A 16,764-nucleotide genomic window follows, 5' to 3' on the forward strand; every position below is an offset into this window, starting at 1 on the left:
AATTGGCCATGCACTATGCATCTTTATTTAAAATATGCAAAGTAGTTAGTACTGTGTTCATTGTTTTTGTCATCCAGAGCATCATCTCCTGGCATGGGGGATAGGAAGCTAGGACGTTCATCGCCAGGAGGGCGACGCAGAGCCTCACCGAGTACACGAATGCCTCAATCCCCATCACTGCCTCCACTTCCACAATCCCGTGGATCCTCCGGGTCTCCGGGCACTGGAGGTTACCCATCCAAGCCTCCTTCTCCAGCACGTCAGCGTCCTCCTTCACCTGGGAATCTACGTCCTGCTCGCCGAAATTCAGAAAAACAGAGGAGTGGACGAGGAACTCCAGAGCGCCGAGGAAAGGGAGGCAGGGCAAGAGAGGCAGATGAAGGGGAAGCCCATACTCCAGGTGATGATGATGTATTCTATATGCATTTTGGAATAAAATCTGAGAAGTCATTTTTGGTAGAAATGACCAAAGGGATTTGAGCCAGATGGTGGAACTTGAATTAGAGTTGAGAAAAAGAGGACCGGTGATTATAGGTCAATGGTGGAGCCATTTTAAGGACTAAAGTTGCTTTTGGTATGGGACACTAATGGAAGTTCGTATTGGTGTGGGACATTATTTGGATGTGCATGTGTTGATGAACGCGTTCCAGCTGGTACCACAGATCCAGAAGAGGCTGCACGAGCACTTGCAGAAAACCGACGTCTGATGCGAGAGCAACGTGAACGTGAGGAGTTGGAACGACAGAAGCGAGAGGAAGAGGAAAAGTAAGGGTGGATTAGAGATAAGGAGGCATTCCTGTATTACATGCACAGTGGTAGGATTTTGACAGACACCCCTTCCCTCCATCTATAATATCCCATACCTGGTATGCAATGTCCTACTTTCGTCCCTCTCTTACCAGCCAGCCTTCCATCCACAACACTTCCCACCACCCCTCACCCCCCCCCCAACCCACCTTTTTGGATGAAATAGAAAAATTGTGTATTTTAAGAAAGGATTGTAGATTTCCTTGCAATTGATGTAATACATTTTATGAAATGCTTTAATGAGTGATCAATTACTTCGCTAGAGGAATATTAATCGAATGTATGCTTTTTGGGAACATTGATTGCATGAAGGCCGTACAACCTGAACATAATTGTTTATGTTTGGCCATACACGCTTAGCCGATGCGGATATTTTTGGCTGCAACCACTCCATAGCATGCACAGACCGGCACTTAAGAGCGCAAGTTGACAACACTTGAGGGCTTGACAAGTTACACATCACACATACTAAAATACACATTTTGTTGCAGGCGCGTGGGAAGGTATTTTGAGTGGGGGTGCTGAGGTGTCTATTTTAGCAATGGTGTTAGAGTCGTCGTGAACCCCAACCCTGTAGCAAGATCTCCATGTCTGTGATCACTAAAAACTAACAAACACATTTTTTAAACTTATATTTTCTTCCCCAAAGAAAAATTATTTATTATATCGTTTTAATATATGTATTTAATATTAAAAAATGACTTTTTTTTTGCAGGCAGGAGGTGCTGTGCTCCTGCCCGCAGCTAGGAGATGCTGCAGCGCCCTCAGCACACCCCTTCCTGCACGCCTGTTTTGTTGTCTGACTGTGGTCAATGCATTTGGTCATGAGTTATCCAATCCCAAAGAAATTTCCCAGGGGGATGAAGGGTCCATTATAACTCATAAGACAAAGGTTGTAGTTACTTGGTTCCCCTCCACATCCCCAAGGGTTCCGAAGGTGGGGCCAACACAAATTATCCATGTAAATGTGCGCTGTGTGGTGCATCAGAACCCTCCTTCCCTTACGATCACAAATACGAGACCTTCCCTTATTTTCACAGTAGCTTAGCCGATGTTACCTTATACTCAAATGTAAAAAAATAAAAATCCAGAGGAATTGCCATGTTTTATTGCCTTCTTGTGTATTGGTAAAACACCATGTTAAGGTGTATAAATATTAGCTAGAGCGTTTTTCCAAAGCCACTTTGAATAACAAAAGTAATAATATTACAAATAATGTGCCTCTGAACGGTACATCATGCAAACAAGAAGCAGGACTTTGAGCTTTTACCCCCCCATAGAGAGTGGGTGTTTATAGTAAGCAAAAGCTGGTAAATATATTTGTACCTTTTTGCTTGTGTATTCATTTGACACTGACAAGCTGATGGCTGGCTGTGTGTGTTCTTAAAAGTCAGGTCAGTTTAATATAGTGGACTACAGTGGAGTAGGTGGTGCAGAACAGGGAGTCAAAGTCTTTAATACAAATTAAAATTTCAAATTGTCACTATTTGTGCGATTACATAAAAGTGACATTGAAAAAAAACATCAAAAAGATCGTCATCTTCTCATCACCAATTCAAAATAATTTTCCCAGAAAAGGGAGCACATGTGGCCATGAAGTACCCAGAACCCCAAATTTTCCGGCTTATTTCCTTGTTTTGATATCTAGTTTGTTGATTTCCGATTCTGGCCAGTTTATTATTCCATAGCTGTATTAGAACACTGGTACTGTTGAGTTGGTTCATGGCTTTGATTTTGTTCTTTGGAGAAAATAATGTTTTCAGGATCAGCCTCGTTCTACACAGGTATTCTTTGGTAAATGTTTTGCACGTTTGTTTGTCACATATTTGGTGGCCCACTTCTAATCTGAGGTACTTGGATGATACTTCATTTTCCAGTTCATGCATTGTTGTAGTTAGGTCGATTTTTAGGTCCGATGATGATGTTGCATTTAGGGCGATTATGATTTTTTTTTTTTTTTTAATAATTGTCAGGTCAGGCCAAATTAGATCTGTGACTTGCTTACAGGTACCATGCAAACCTGCACTAACCTATTTCATAGTCGGGTTGTCAGCAACTAAACCGTCTCCCCCACCAGGTTTCCTGGTGTGTAGGGTGCATGGATATGGACACTCAGCAAGATTAAAAACAAAACCTGTCAAAGGGCGGAGGAGCTCCTTGTGAGCTAACGGCCATCCATATCGAGTGCCCAACTGTGTCTGCGGAGATTCTCCTGCAGTTGGGTTACTTTTAGGAGGTTGGTTGCAGGACTTGCACTCCTGCAACCGCAAAACGTACTACAAAAAAATCTGAAAACCCATGCCGTGGGAGTACCTCCTGTGCAGCTGCCCTCCGCAGGGCAGCTCACTAGATGACAGGATTGGATCAAAGCCTTCGGGACCGCCACTCTTTTATGAAAGGAGAAAAACCACGGGGTAACCTTTCCGGGTCACATTGCGGTAGTGTGTGTCAGGGTGGTGCTGAGGTGTCATCCACCACACAGTGGTCTGCTTTGGTTAACTTGAGGCGGTCCCTTCAGGTGGGTACCTGGAATATCCTATCCCTAAGAGGGGATGATCACCTGTCTCTTTTATCATCTGAGCTCAAGTGTTTGGATATCGGTGTTGCAGCACTCTCTGATGTTTGGAGACTGGGTTGCGGCGAGATCATGGTGGGTGGTTTCTTCAACGATGGTTCTGGTGGCTCTGATGGTTACCATGCCCAAGGAGTTGCTGTGGCTTTGTCCAATAAGCGGATTCCAATGGTAATTGAGGTAACACCGGTTAACGAGCGTATTATGAGGAAGGATTCCTCACTCCTTGGGTGTCATTTCCCTGGTCTCTGTATATCCTCCAACTGAGGTGAGTGATCTCACCGTGAAGGACACATTCAATGCCACGCAGATTTAGATTTTGGGGTCTGTGGTTGATCAGTGCCCCAGTAAAGATATTATTCTAGTCTTTGGGGATTTCACTCCATCGACTGGAACTGAGACGGATGGTTATGAGACATGTGTTGGTTCCCATGGGTCTGGAACTGTGAACCAGAATAGCACAAAGTTCCTTGATTTTGCAAGAAGTCATGGACTTAGAGTGGCTGGTTCATGGTTTCAGTGCCCACAGGCTCATCACTCGACTTGGTATTCCAACGCTAGTGGTGTGGCAAAGGAGATTGACCATGCGCTCGTTGATGGTCGCTGGAGGATGATCCAGAACTACAGGGTCTACCGGAGTGCTCAGTTCCTCAATACCGACCATAGGCTTGTGGGAGCAACTGTGAAGTTGCAGCTTAAATCCAGGAGAATGGTACCATCACAGCCTAGGCTGGATTTTGCCAAGTTCAAGGATGAGGTGAGCTGAGGAGTTTGCAAACAGGCTGAGTGGAGATTTAGGGGGCTTGGGTGCTTTGGAGAATCCTGAAGTGTTGTGGTGTGCCTTCAAGACCACTGTCATTGACATTGCCGGTGGATGTCTTGGAACTCACCGTAGGGCGAATAAGAATTTTGTCTCTTAAGGGACTCTGGATACCACTGACCAGAGTCACAGGGCCAGGATGAATGGCAGAGCTGAGCTGTTCAGAGAGCTGAGCTGTTCAGAGAGCTGAGCTGTTCAGAGAGCTGAGGCATAAAACATTACTTGTGCTATGGGTGGACAAGGAGGCCTGTGTGAGGAATCTGTGAGGGGGTAGATCACCGGTGGTCAAGTAATTCTCATCCTGCTTACAGGGGAATTCTTGCATTGCATTCCTCCAAGCTGGTCCTTCGGTATACTGCAGTTAGAGTGGAGGGTGGTGGGCCCTTGACAGAGGAGTCCGAGGTGAAGGCCCGCTGGGCTGGTTACTTTGAGCGGCTGTACCAGGCTGATCCACCAGCTCTCCAGTTGGATGTCAGGGGTGTTACTATCCTGATTGCTGACCCTCCAATCAACTGTGATCCGTCTTTGCTTGTGGAAACACAGGCTGCTGTGAACCAGTTGAAATGGGATAAAGTTCCTGGGATCTGTGGCATCCATGCTTAACTTCTCAAGTCTGGTAGAACTGCTGTACTCATGTAATTGCATGCAGTTCTGTGCTCTGCCTGGAACACAGGCATCTTCCCAACTGACTGGAAGAGGGGCCTTGTTGTCCCTCTCTGGAAAGGGAAGGGTGATCTCCAGGACTGCAACAACTACCGAGGGGTGACGCTGCTCTCAGTGCCGGGCAATGTCTTTGCTCGGATAATTCTTGATAGGGTTCGCCACCATCTGCTTGAGCTCCAGCGTCCAGAGCAGTCAGGCTTTACACCAAAGAGGTCAACGATTTACCATATCCATGCTCTTCGGTTCCTCACCAAATGCAGACTAGAGTTTCGGCAGGGGCTGTTTGCAGCCTATGTTGATCTCTGCAAAGTGTTTGATTCAGTGAATCGGGATGCCCTCTGGAGGATTCTTGGTCTTCGTGGGGTGCCACCAAAACTGATCAATCTGATGTCTGAACTGTACCCTGGTACTGGTAGTGCTGTGAGATGTGGTAATACCATCTCTGACTTATTTCTAGTTGTTGCTGGAGTTTGTGAGGGGTGTGTACTGGCCCCCACACTTTCAGCACTTGTATGGACTTGATTCTGTGGAGGATGTTGGAGAGATCAAGTTGTGGTGCATCATTTGGGAATGTCAAGATCTCTGACCTTGATTTCCTAGCTAATGCAGTCGTCTTTGCGGAGACTCTAGATATCCTTTTGTGTTCCCTCGAGGTGCTGAATGAGGATTCGGAGCCGCTGGAATTGTGAGTTTCTTGGGTCAAAACTGAGATCCAGGCTTTCAAGGACATCTTGGATGCTGCCATCTTGTCTGTACCTGTTTGTGGTGAGGATGTTGAGGTCACGGAGAGATTCACTTACCTTGGCAGTGATATTCATGTCTCTGCTGGCTGTGAGCTCGAGGTCAATAGACGTCTTGGTTGGGCCTGGGGAGTCATGAATTCACTGGATCATGGGGTGTGGCACTGCCGGTACCTGTGCAGGACGACGAAAATCCGAGTCTTCAGGCCCTTGGTGCTTCCAGTCTTGCTCTATGGATGTGAGACTTGGACTCTGACCAGGGATCTGAGACGGCGACTTAATTCCTTTGGAACCAGGTCTCTTTTGAGAATCCTTGGCAATCGCTGGTCGGACTTTGTGTCCAACGAGTGGTTGTTGAGAGAGATTCAAATGAGATTTGTTACCTGCATAGTCCATGAGCATCAGCTGCAGCTGTGTGGACATGTGGTTCGTTTTCCTGGCACTGATCCTGCTCACTAGATTCTCTCAGCGAGGGAGCCTCATGAGTGGAGGAGGCCAATGGGCCGACCACATGCCTCGTGGTTGCAGCAGGTTGATCAACATCTCAAGGAGATGGAGATGGGCCAGGTATCTGCTTGGGGGATGGCTGGACAGAAGCCCCTGTAGTTCCGGTGGAAAGTGGACACAGCGACGCGCTGCTCCAGCGCATGCTCCCATACCTGACCTGACCTTTATGTCCGTTTTTATTGGTCTACCTTGTGTGAATGTGCACTTGGCACACTTATCTTGGCTAAATTCCATTTGAATGTCAGCAGAGTACTGTTTCACACTCATTGCTGTTCTTCCAATTATTCGGCATTTGGTGTGAAGAGTTTTCTATCATCCATGTACAGTCAATGTGTCACCTTTCCTGTTTCTTTGGAAGTTATCTTGTTGGATGTTATCATGGATACATGTCCTTGCTCATTAATGAGTTTGTTCATTGGGTCCAGAGCCAGGCAAAACAGGAGGTGCGAAAGGCTGTTTCTCTGAAAGATCTCTCGACGTATCTTCACTCTTGGTTTTTTGATCTTTCCTTCCAAGTGCTGTAATAACAATGTGGTCTTCCAAAGCTCCATTGCTTTCTCAATCAGTTTGATTACACTGAACAACAAATTTCAAAATTTTTTTTTTACTGGAGATGTGTAAAGTGATTAAGACTAATTTGGGTATGCTGATTTCAAAAATCATAACCGTTTTGCTGTATCACGTCAGGATTTTCAGGAACAGAAATATTCCCATTGCCTAGAAGTCAGGATTTCAATGAAATTTACATATGTCTTTAACATGTCTATTTCGTACAATTGTTGTTAACTTGTGTTATATTTCTTTCTTTCAGATAAAGATGAGTAGGCGTTCCTGTACCAATCATCCTGACAACTTCTGTTATGTCTGTGGTCGGTATACCAAAAAAGATCAACAGCGAAGTATATCTACAGCAGTGAAAATGAAGGCCGCCTACTTTCACTACTTCGGGTGTAAGGTGGGGGACCAAGAACAGAGCTGGGCACCACACATCTGCTGCACAAGCTGTCACACAACCTTGACTCAGTGGTTGGTGGGCAAGCGCGCGAGCATGCCATTTGCGGTGCCCATGATATGGCGTGAGCCGCAGAATCATCATGATGATTGTTATTTCTGCTGCACAAGCATCGCCGGCTTCAACAAGAAGAATAAAGGTCACATCAAGTACGCTGACTGCGTCTCTGCTCGTAAACCTGTGCCTCATGATGACGAGAACCCCGTTCCAACACCTCCAGCTGATCAGAACATAGCTGTAAGCAGTGGTGAAGAGGATGGTGATGATGAACCTTTTGAACCCGACACTCAAGAATCACACCTTCTGAACCAGGGAGACTTAAATGATCTTGTAAGAGATCTCTCGCTGTCAAAGGCGAAGGCAGAGCTGCTTGGATCAAGGCTGCAGCAGTGGAATCTACTTGAACCTAACACCAAGATATCCTTGTTCAGAGCACGTCACAGAGACATGGCTGAGTTCTTTGAGATGGAAGACACGATGACATTCTGCAGTGACATCAACGGTCTGTTGAAAGAACTTGGGTGTGATCACGATCCTGCAGACTGGCGCCTCTTCATCGACTCGGGGAAGAACAGCTTGAAGGCTGTTTTGCTCCACAATGGCAACGAGAAACCATCAGTCCCACTGGCTCACGCGTTCGGCATGACAGAGACCTATGAGACTATGCGGCAGCTGCTTGATTCCATCAAGTACAATGACTTCAACTGGCACATCTGCGGAGACTTGAAAGTGGTGGCGCTGTTGTTAGGGCTGCAGTCAGGCTACACGAAATACATGTGCTTCCTTTGTCTCTGGGATAGCAGAGACGACAAGAATCACTGGACGAAGAAAGATTGGGAAGAGCGAAAAGAGCATGTACCTGGTCGACACAACGTGAAGCATGTCGCCCTTGTCGACCCAGCCAAGGTTTTCCTTCCACCACTCCACATAAAGCTCGGCTTGATGAAAAGTTTTGTACGGGCAATGGATCTGAATGGGCGTGGGTTTTTATACCTCAAGGAAAAGTTTGGCAACACCTTGTCGGAGGCCAAGATCAAGGCTGGTGTCTTTGTTGGACCGCAAATCCGACAGATTATGAAGGACGAAACTTTTCCGATAACTCTAAACCCCAAAGAGCTGGCAGCGTGGAGGAGCTTCAAAGCTGTGACGGACAACTTCTTGGGGAACGAGCGCGCGGACAACAATGAAGAAATAGTGCAGCAGCTGCTGGAGTCCTTCAGGAAACTTGGCTCCAGGATGTCCCTGAAAATCCATTTCCTACACCAGCACCTGAACTTCTTCCCTGACAACTTGGGAGCAGTCTCGGACGAGCACGGCGAGCGATTCCACCAAGAGATTTCACTCATGGAGACGCGTTATCAAGGGCGGCACAACCCGAACATGATGGGCGATTTCTGCTGGTTCCTGCATCGTGAAACTGACACAGAGCAGCACAAACGCAAAGCCAAATGCCTAAAGCATTTTTAATTACATTCTAGTGGAGTTTTTCTGTAATTTCTATAATTTTGAAGCATTCATGATGAAATAAATGAATAAATGAATTTTTGTAAATTTCATTGAAATCCTGACTTCTAGGCAATGGGAATATTTCTGTTACTGAAAATCCTGACGTGATACAGCAAAACGGTTATGATTTTTGAAATCAGCGTACCCAAATTAGTCTAAATCACTTTACACATCTCCAGTAAAAAATTTTTGTTGTTCAGTGTTATTTGCTGATTGATTTTGTGTACTTGTATGCATTTTATCAATCATGAATATGGGACACTGTGAAATGCTTTTTTGTGGTTTATCCAGTTGTGCAGTTGATGATTAGGGCAGGAGTTTGGAATTTGGCTTTGGTGCCAGCGATAGCTCGCCTACTCATTGCGATGGACACAATGGGATGTTTAACATCCACCAACAAATTCTGGGAGATGGGACGCCAGTTTAATGTCCATCTGAGGGATGGCACAGACACTGATGAATCGCCCTGTCTGAGAAACACCGTGATGACCGTTTATAGCTGGGTCTGGATTCGAACCCAAGTCCGACAGCTTAGAGGTGAGTGTACATATCTCTATGCCATCCTGTCAGCCATTGTAAACCACTTATCCACTACCTTGTCCTTCAGGATAAATTAGTTGAATGCTCAAGCGTTGATTGTGGAGAGCATCGAGTTGCTTTAGCCAGAAGTTTAGATTTACATCCAAGCCTGTGCTTTTAAAGTTTGGCATTTTTGCAAGCTGTTTTACATTTATTTATTTTTTCTTTATCATTTATCACTGGAGGCATTTCCATTCGGTGTTGCTTTTTATTTTCTATGTTTCAGAGTCAATCTGGATGTGTGTGGGGTGGGGGTTAAATGGCACAGCCAATGAACGAACCTCATTAACCATACTCCACTGATTATGAATCAAAAAGGAAAGAGCAGACTTACACAAAGACGACATTTTTGTTTGTGCTCCACAAACTTCCTCAAGCTCATTCATTTGAGCTTGTTCATAGACCACAAAGAAATGTCGCCTGACGCTAAGTCTGCCCTTTCCTGTTTGATGCAAAATCGGAAGAGTATGGCTTAGTATGAATTCTTGGTTGGCTTTGCCTTTTTCAAACAATGAATAATCCCATGAGATATATATATATATATATATATATATATATATATATATATATATATATATATATATATATATATATATATACATATACATACATACATACGAGGTGAGCTACCTGGTGGTGGGGGGGAGGGGTCCAGCACTGCCTGGCTTTGACTGACCCCAAATCCCAATATATACTTTATAACAGGCTTTGGTGGCCTCATGCCAGAAGTCAAGGCCATCATATAGTAGCTTAAAACCTTGCCTCGATTCTGAAGTACCTTCACCCAAAATTTGAGGACTCTACATGCTATGGTTCGGCCATGAAAGAATAACATACAAACACACAAACTAAACAACACTTGAAAATATTTATCAGATTTCAACGTTTTCAATGCACAACACATGCCAGAACCCCTACGTAGTTTTCTCCCATGCAGTGCTAAGTAGCTCACCCAAGCTAGGTCATTTCATCCGATCAAGATATGATTATTTAGACTTCAGTAAACCATCAAGAAGATTGATGTTTAAAGCTGTAGCAAAAATTAACCCAAGAGTACACTACGGCAATGATGGGCCAAATGACCTCATTTCCTTGCTTGAGGTTAGTTTCTTGATTTCCAGATTAACAAACACATACATACAGATAATTGCCTTGCGTGAGAAGGAGGGGCTTGTGCCCATGACATGACCCTGTCAACCCCCAACATGTATGCAACATTTGGTGGAGATTGGCCCAGCGGTTTGTTTTTTCTTCTTTTTTAATGACTTTTGGATGTACACACACACACACACACACACACACACACACACACACACACACACACACACACACACACACACACGGAGAATTTCCTTGTGGGGGGGGGGGGTTGCGACCACTAAGTGATCCTAGGTACCCCCAGCATATATGCAAAATCTGGTGTCTGAGCCATACAGGTAGAAATCACAAGTTGGCTTTCTACCCTCATTGTGGGGTGGGGGGGGGGGGGTTGTGCCCATCACCTGAACCTGCATACCCTCAGCACATTTGCAAATTGTTTTTTCAGACCTGCGCAACCATACAGACGGCAAATTTCCGTGTGTGTGTGTGTGTGTGTGTGTGTGTGTGTGTGTGTGTGTGTGTGTGTGTGTGTGTGTGTGTGTGTGTGTGTGTGTGTGTGTCATGCGCGAGCGGGAATACCTTCAAACTTTGCCCAGATTATAAAGTACCTACCCACAAAATTGGGAGCTTCTAGCTGCTACAGTTTGGCTGTGAAAGAATAACTTACAAACACACATGCATGTTTCTTTGTATACATCTTCAGTTACTATGAAGGCACGAACAATGCCTACATTATTTGATATATTTTGTAAAAGGCCATAAAATGGAACGTGTTTGGGATGCGACAGATTACACTGAACAACAAATTTCAAATTTTTTTTTTTACTGGAGATGTGTAAAGTGATTAAGACTAATTTGAGTATGCTGATTTCAAAAATCATAACCGTTTTGCTGTATCACGTCAGGATTTTCAGGAACAGAAATATTCCCATTGCCTAGAAGTCAGGATTTCAATGAAATTTACATATGTCTTTAACATGTCTATTTCGTACAATTGTTGTTAACTTGTGTTATATTTCTTTCTTTCAGATAAAGATGAGTAGGCGTTCCTGTACCAATCATCCTGACAACTTCTGTTATGTCTGTGGTCGGTATACCAAAAAAGATTAACAGCGAAGTATATCTACAGCAGTGAAAATGAAGGCCGCCTACTTTCACTACTTCGGGTGTAAGGTGAGGGGCCAAGAACAGAGCTGGGCACCACACATCTGCTGCACAAGCTGTCACACAACCTTGACTCAGTGGTTGGTGGGCAAGCGCGCGAGCATGCCATTTGCGGTGCCCATGATATGGCGTGAGCCGCAGAATCATCATGATGATTGTTATTTCTGCTGCACAAGCATCGCCGGCTTCAACAAGAAGAATAAAGGTCACATCAAGTACGCTGACTGCGTCTCTGCTCGTAAACCTGTGCCTCATGATGACGAGAACCCCGTTCCAACACCTCCAGCTGATCAGAACATAGCTGTAAGCAGTGGTGAAGAGGATGGTGATGATGAACCTTTTGAACCCGACACTCACAAGAATCACACCTTCTGAACCAGGGAGACTTAAATGATCTTGTAAGAGATCTCTCGCTGTCAAAGGCGAAGGCAGAGCTGCTTGGATCAAGGCTGCAGCAGTGGAATCTACTTGAACCTAACACCAAGATATCCTTGTTCAGAGCACGTCACAGAGACATGGCTGAGTTCTTTGAGATGGAAGACACGATGACATTCTGCAGTGACATCAACGGTCTGTTGAAAGAACTTGGGTGTGATCACGATCCTGCAGACTGGCGCCTCTTCATCGACTCAGGGAAGAACAGCTTGAAGGCTGTTTTGCTCCACAATGGCAACGAGAAACCATCAGTCCCACTGGCTCACGCGTTCGGCATGACAGAGACCTATGAGACTATGCGGCAGCTGCTTGATTCCATCAAGTACAATGACTTCAACTGGCACATCTGCGGAGACTTGAAAGTGGTGGCGCTGTTGTTAGGGCTGCAGTCAGGCTACACGGAATACATGTGCTTCCTTTGTCTCTGGGATAGCAGAGACGACAAGAATCACTGGACGAAGAAAGATTGGGAAGAGCGAAAAGAGCATGTACCTGGTCGACACAACGTGAAGCATGTCGCCCTTGTCGACCCAGCCAAGGTTTTCCTCCCACCACTCCACATAAAGCTCGGCTTGATGAAAAGTTTTGTACGGGAAATGGATCTGAATGGGCGTGGGTTTTTATACCTCAAGGAAAAGTTTGGCAACACCTTGTCGGAGGCCAAGATCAAGGCTGGTGTCTTTGTTGGACCGCAAATCTGACAGATTATGAAGGACGAAACTTTTCCGACAACTCTAAACCCCAAAGAGCTGGCAGCGTTGAGGAGCTTCAAAGCTGTGACGGACAACTTCTTGGGGAACGAGCGCGCGGACAACTATGAAGAAATAGTGCAGCAGCTGCTGGAGTCCTTCAGGAAACTTGGCTCCAGGATGTCCCTGAAAATCCATTTCCTACACCAGCACCTGAACTTCTTCGCTGACAACTTGGGAGCAGTCTCGGACGAGCACGGCGAGCGATTCCACCAAGAGATTTCACTCATGGAGACGCGTTACCAAGGGCGGCACAACCCGAACATGATGGGCGATTTCTGCTGGTTCCTGCATCGTGAAACTGACACAGAGCAGCACAAACGCAAAGCCAAATGCCTAAAGCATTTTTAATTACACTCTAGTGGAGTTTTTCTGTAATTTCTATAATTTTGAAGCATTCATGATGAAATAAATGAATAAATGAATTTTTGTAAATTTCATTGAAATCTTGACTTCTAGGCAATGGGAATATTTCTGTTACTGAAAATCCTGACGTGATACAGCAAAACGGTTATGATTTTTGAAATCAGCGTACCCAAATTAGTCTAAATCACTTTACACATCTCCAGTAAAAAATTTTTGTTGTTCAGTGTTATTACCTCCACCACCGAAGGTGGAAGGAGGTTATGTTTTCACCCCATCTGTCTATTTGTTTGTTTGTCTGTTTGTGTGCAGGATATCTCAAAAAATTGTGGACATATTTGGATGAAATTTGGTTGATAGGTTGGGTGTGTGACAAGGACAAACTGATTTGAATCTGTTGAAGATCCGGATCCTGATCCGGATGCGAGAATTGTTTAATTTTTAAAGTGATTCTTCACCATTGAGAGATTGGGAGCAAAAACGATACATAGCCTGATATTTCAAAAATGTATTGATTGGGCCTGATATGTTCTCTTGGATCAGGCATTACGTGGCGGGGGTATGTGCTCCACCGAGTGCCGTTCTCGTTTTAAAATTAAACTTTATATGTGCAATTAACATTTGGGATGCATGAAATATGAAACAATGTTTTTGTATTTGACCACCAGTTCATGATCCAAGGGTGGGAACTTGGGGTCACAGGGGTCAAAATTGGTGGGGGGGGGGAGTAAAAATTTGATATTGAATCATTCCTGATGAAACGTTTTGCCATCTTTGAACTGCCAAAGTTATCATTCACCATTGAGAGATTGGGCTATTACAGATATACACTACAAGATCTCAAAAAGTTATGGACGGATTCAAATGAAACTCGGTGGACAGATTGGGTGTGTGACATGGACGAATTGATTTGATTTTGTTTAATATCCGAATCCGGATCGGAGAATTTTTTAAGAGGCAAAGTTATTCTTCACAATTTAGAGATAGGGCCAAAAACGATATACGTACTCTATAGCATGATATCTCAATATTTATGGGGCCCGATATGTTCTACTGGATCATGCATTGCGTGGCGGAGGTATGTGCCCTTCCAGTTAACTGTGAGTTTGACCTGGTCTCGCACAGGCGTGCTCTAGAGGAAGCCTTTCTACGTGCAGCCGAGGAGAGGGCAAGACGTGCAGAGGAGGCGAGGGTGCAAGAGGCACGTGCAGCAGAAGAACGAGCCTTAAGGCGGCGCCAGGAGGAGGCAGCTTTGTTTGAGCAGCAGAGGCTGGTAAGTGTAGCAAGATGGCGTGTAGACAAACATGTCATGACTGTCGTGAAACTTTTCACTTCAGAAATAGTTTCTTGCAACACTTGAATGTGGTAAAGTGAGTTGAGGTCCAGCTTGGTATCTATATAATTGTATAAAACGATAAACTTAAATTGACCAACAACAGTCTCAACTTTTTGGGGGGTAAAGTGGCAGCTTGCCGAGGACACTGGACTGGCATCCCAGAGTTTATGGGTTAAATCTGACTGAGGGACGCAGCGCTAAGCATTTGGGTTCTAATCTCCTGGAAACCAAGATAATTTCAGGACAATTACCTGTCACTATTTGATTGTCTGTTATTCACCTAACTGCCAAATTAATGGCCTTAATGGAGTGAGTATTCTGCATGCATCGCTTCAGCGAGTATCAATCTGACTAATTGTTATGCCTTCAGGGCAACTTGGAAGGTACTAAAATACTAACAGAGGCATTGGCCCCCTAAAATACTCTTATCTGGACAGAAATGAAATTGGTTCAACACTAACTATATTCAATTATATCAGCGGGAAGAGGCTGAAGCCCGGGCTCAGGAGGAGGCTGAACGACAGCGAGAGGAGCGTGAACGACTTTTCTTGAAGGAAGAACAGGAACGCTTCGAGAGGAAAAAGGTCTGCCATGATCCACTGTGGACTATGTCCCACTACCTGTTTGGTTATGACCTTTCTCTTGAGCTACCCACTTGCAATAGCTGTTTATTCTCATTCTCTTTTTGCATCCTGCACTTTGCTTTTCCATTTACTTGATGCCTTTTGAAAGCTTTTGACATTCCATTTTACAAGCCATGGCTAAACTTGTGGTGCTCTTTTCCTGAGCCACACAACTCCTGACCCAATTAAAATGGCATTAGTGGCATCTCAATGCCTGGCCACATCTCTTCACAGTCTTGACATACATCCAGAATATGTTTGCAGTTGTAGTACAGTGCAATAAACTCTTGTTCCATTTCATCCACAGAGACTGGAGGAAATTATGAAAAGAACACGGAAGGTACATGTCCTTGTGAAGGCTGTGTGTTTGTCCACAATGCTTTGTTATTTTTAAATACCATGGGTTAGAAATGGAGGATTTGCAGTCTTCAGGAATATAAACTGATGCACTGTTGTCAGTGGTACTTTAGCACATATAGGTGCTATGGGGAAAAAGGAAATGGAGGAGTTCAATGGACCTTCACAAAATATAAACTAAGGAAAGTACATAGAGAGGACAATTGGCATGCTATTGCTACATCTCATCACCTGTTTACTAATTTAATCTATACATTTGGCACATTTTGATGGCATCACCACCAAGGTTGTACCAGACTTGATGGTGTTATGGTTAGAGCATCCGCTTCGAGTCTGGGAGGTGGGTGGTTCAAACTCTGGCTGAGTCACACCAAATATTTTTTAAATGGTAAATGCTGCTCCTCTGCTTGATGTTCAACATTTCAACGATTAAGAGCATGGAGAATCCCTATAGGTTGGCATCGATGGGGAGGAGGAAATTGTGTAGTGAAAACGACACCATTGTTGTGATGTTGCAGGTACTCAGAGTGCCTCCGGAAGTAATGGACTATCCCCAATGTTGTCTTGTATGTTCGTCTGAGTGCCCATGCGTGTGTGGTTGCTCCACTTATGTGCCTTAGATCCTGTCTTTAAAGAAAAGGGGGAAAAGGCAGTTTTTAATCGATTTGACTCAAGCATTAATCAAATAGAGAACTGTGGAGGTCAGAGGCAAGCATGGTACTAAATTAAGTAGAGAGTTTGTTGCTTAAACATGTTGGGCCAAGATTGACTGTGTTTCTTTACTGTCTGGGTAATTTCACTTGTTTTAGACTTTAAATTTCACTTGTTTGACCTCAAAAGGTAAAAAATCTTAAATGGCAGCCCTCTCGCACTCTGTGCCAAAATGACCTCGGTCTTTGTTTACAGCCCTCGGTGGATCGTAAAGATCTAACTCCAGAAGAACCCAAGGAAGATACTGTGACCAGCAAAAAAGGTGAGTTCAAATGTAGTTTAACAACTTGATTAACGAGCATCAGACTATTTTTGGCAAAAAGAGTTGAGGATGTTCCTAAATTGACCTAAATCCAGACCATTCACAATCGCAGGTTAATTACCCTGCACGTGATAAGTGAAAAGCAGGGTTAAGCAATAGGTTCACTTCTGTCTGTCTGTCCATCGACAAATGCCAGTTTATGATCGAGAGACAATTCATTTCAATTGAATGTTATATTTTGAACATGAATCAGAAAGTGAACCTTTAGTTTAACAGTACTTTGGCTCTGAATTTGTCCTGATCACACATGCACAGAGTAGTGAGATAATGTTTTTAACTCTGCCTGACTGCCTGGCAGTCAAACAAAATTGAAAATCATTCCAAACAGGAAACTTACTGTTTTTAGGGACATCATAAAGGACACAAACAACAGACACAAACAACGAATTTAGTGTGT

The 16,764-nt window shown here is 44.4% G+C and overlaps 1 protein-coding gene across 1 annotated transcript in view; it reads left to right on the top strand.

Moving 5' to 3' along the window:
• LOC147034225 (uncharacterized) overlaps positions 1–16,764 on the top strand; it is a 65,386-nt gene that overhangs the window by 42,509 nt on the left and 6,113 nt on the right. Inside the window, exons 7-12 of the mRNA XM_085878824.1 lie at positions 78–400; positions 651–765; positions 14,144–14,291; positions 14,834–14,938; positions 15,285–15,317; positions 16,241–16,307. Coding sequence (XP_085734950.1) covers positions 78–400; positions 651–765; positions 14,144–14,291; positions 14,834–14,938; positions 15,285–15,317; positions 16,241–16,307 — 791 coding nt within the window. The remainder of the gene's footprint in view (positions 1–77; positions 401–650; positions 766–14,143; positions 14,292–14,833; positions 14,939–15,284; positions 15,318–16,240; positions 16,308–16,764) is intronic.

This window comes from Eptatretus burgeri, chromosome 1 (genome assembly GCF_056783735.1).
Source record: "Eptatretus burgeri isolate ZD-2024b chromosome 1, Ebu_testis_v1, whole genome shotgun sequence".
Taxonomy (NCBI): Eukaryota; Metazoa; Chordata; class Myxini; order Myxiniformes; family Myxinidae; genus Eptatretus; species Eptatretus burgeri.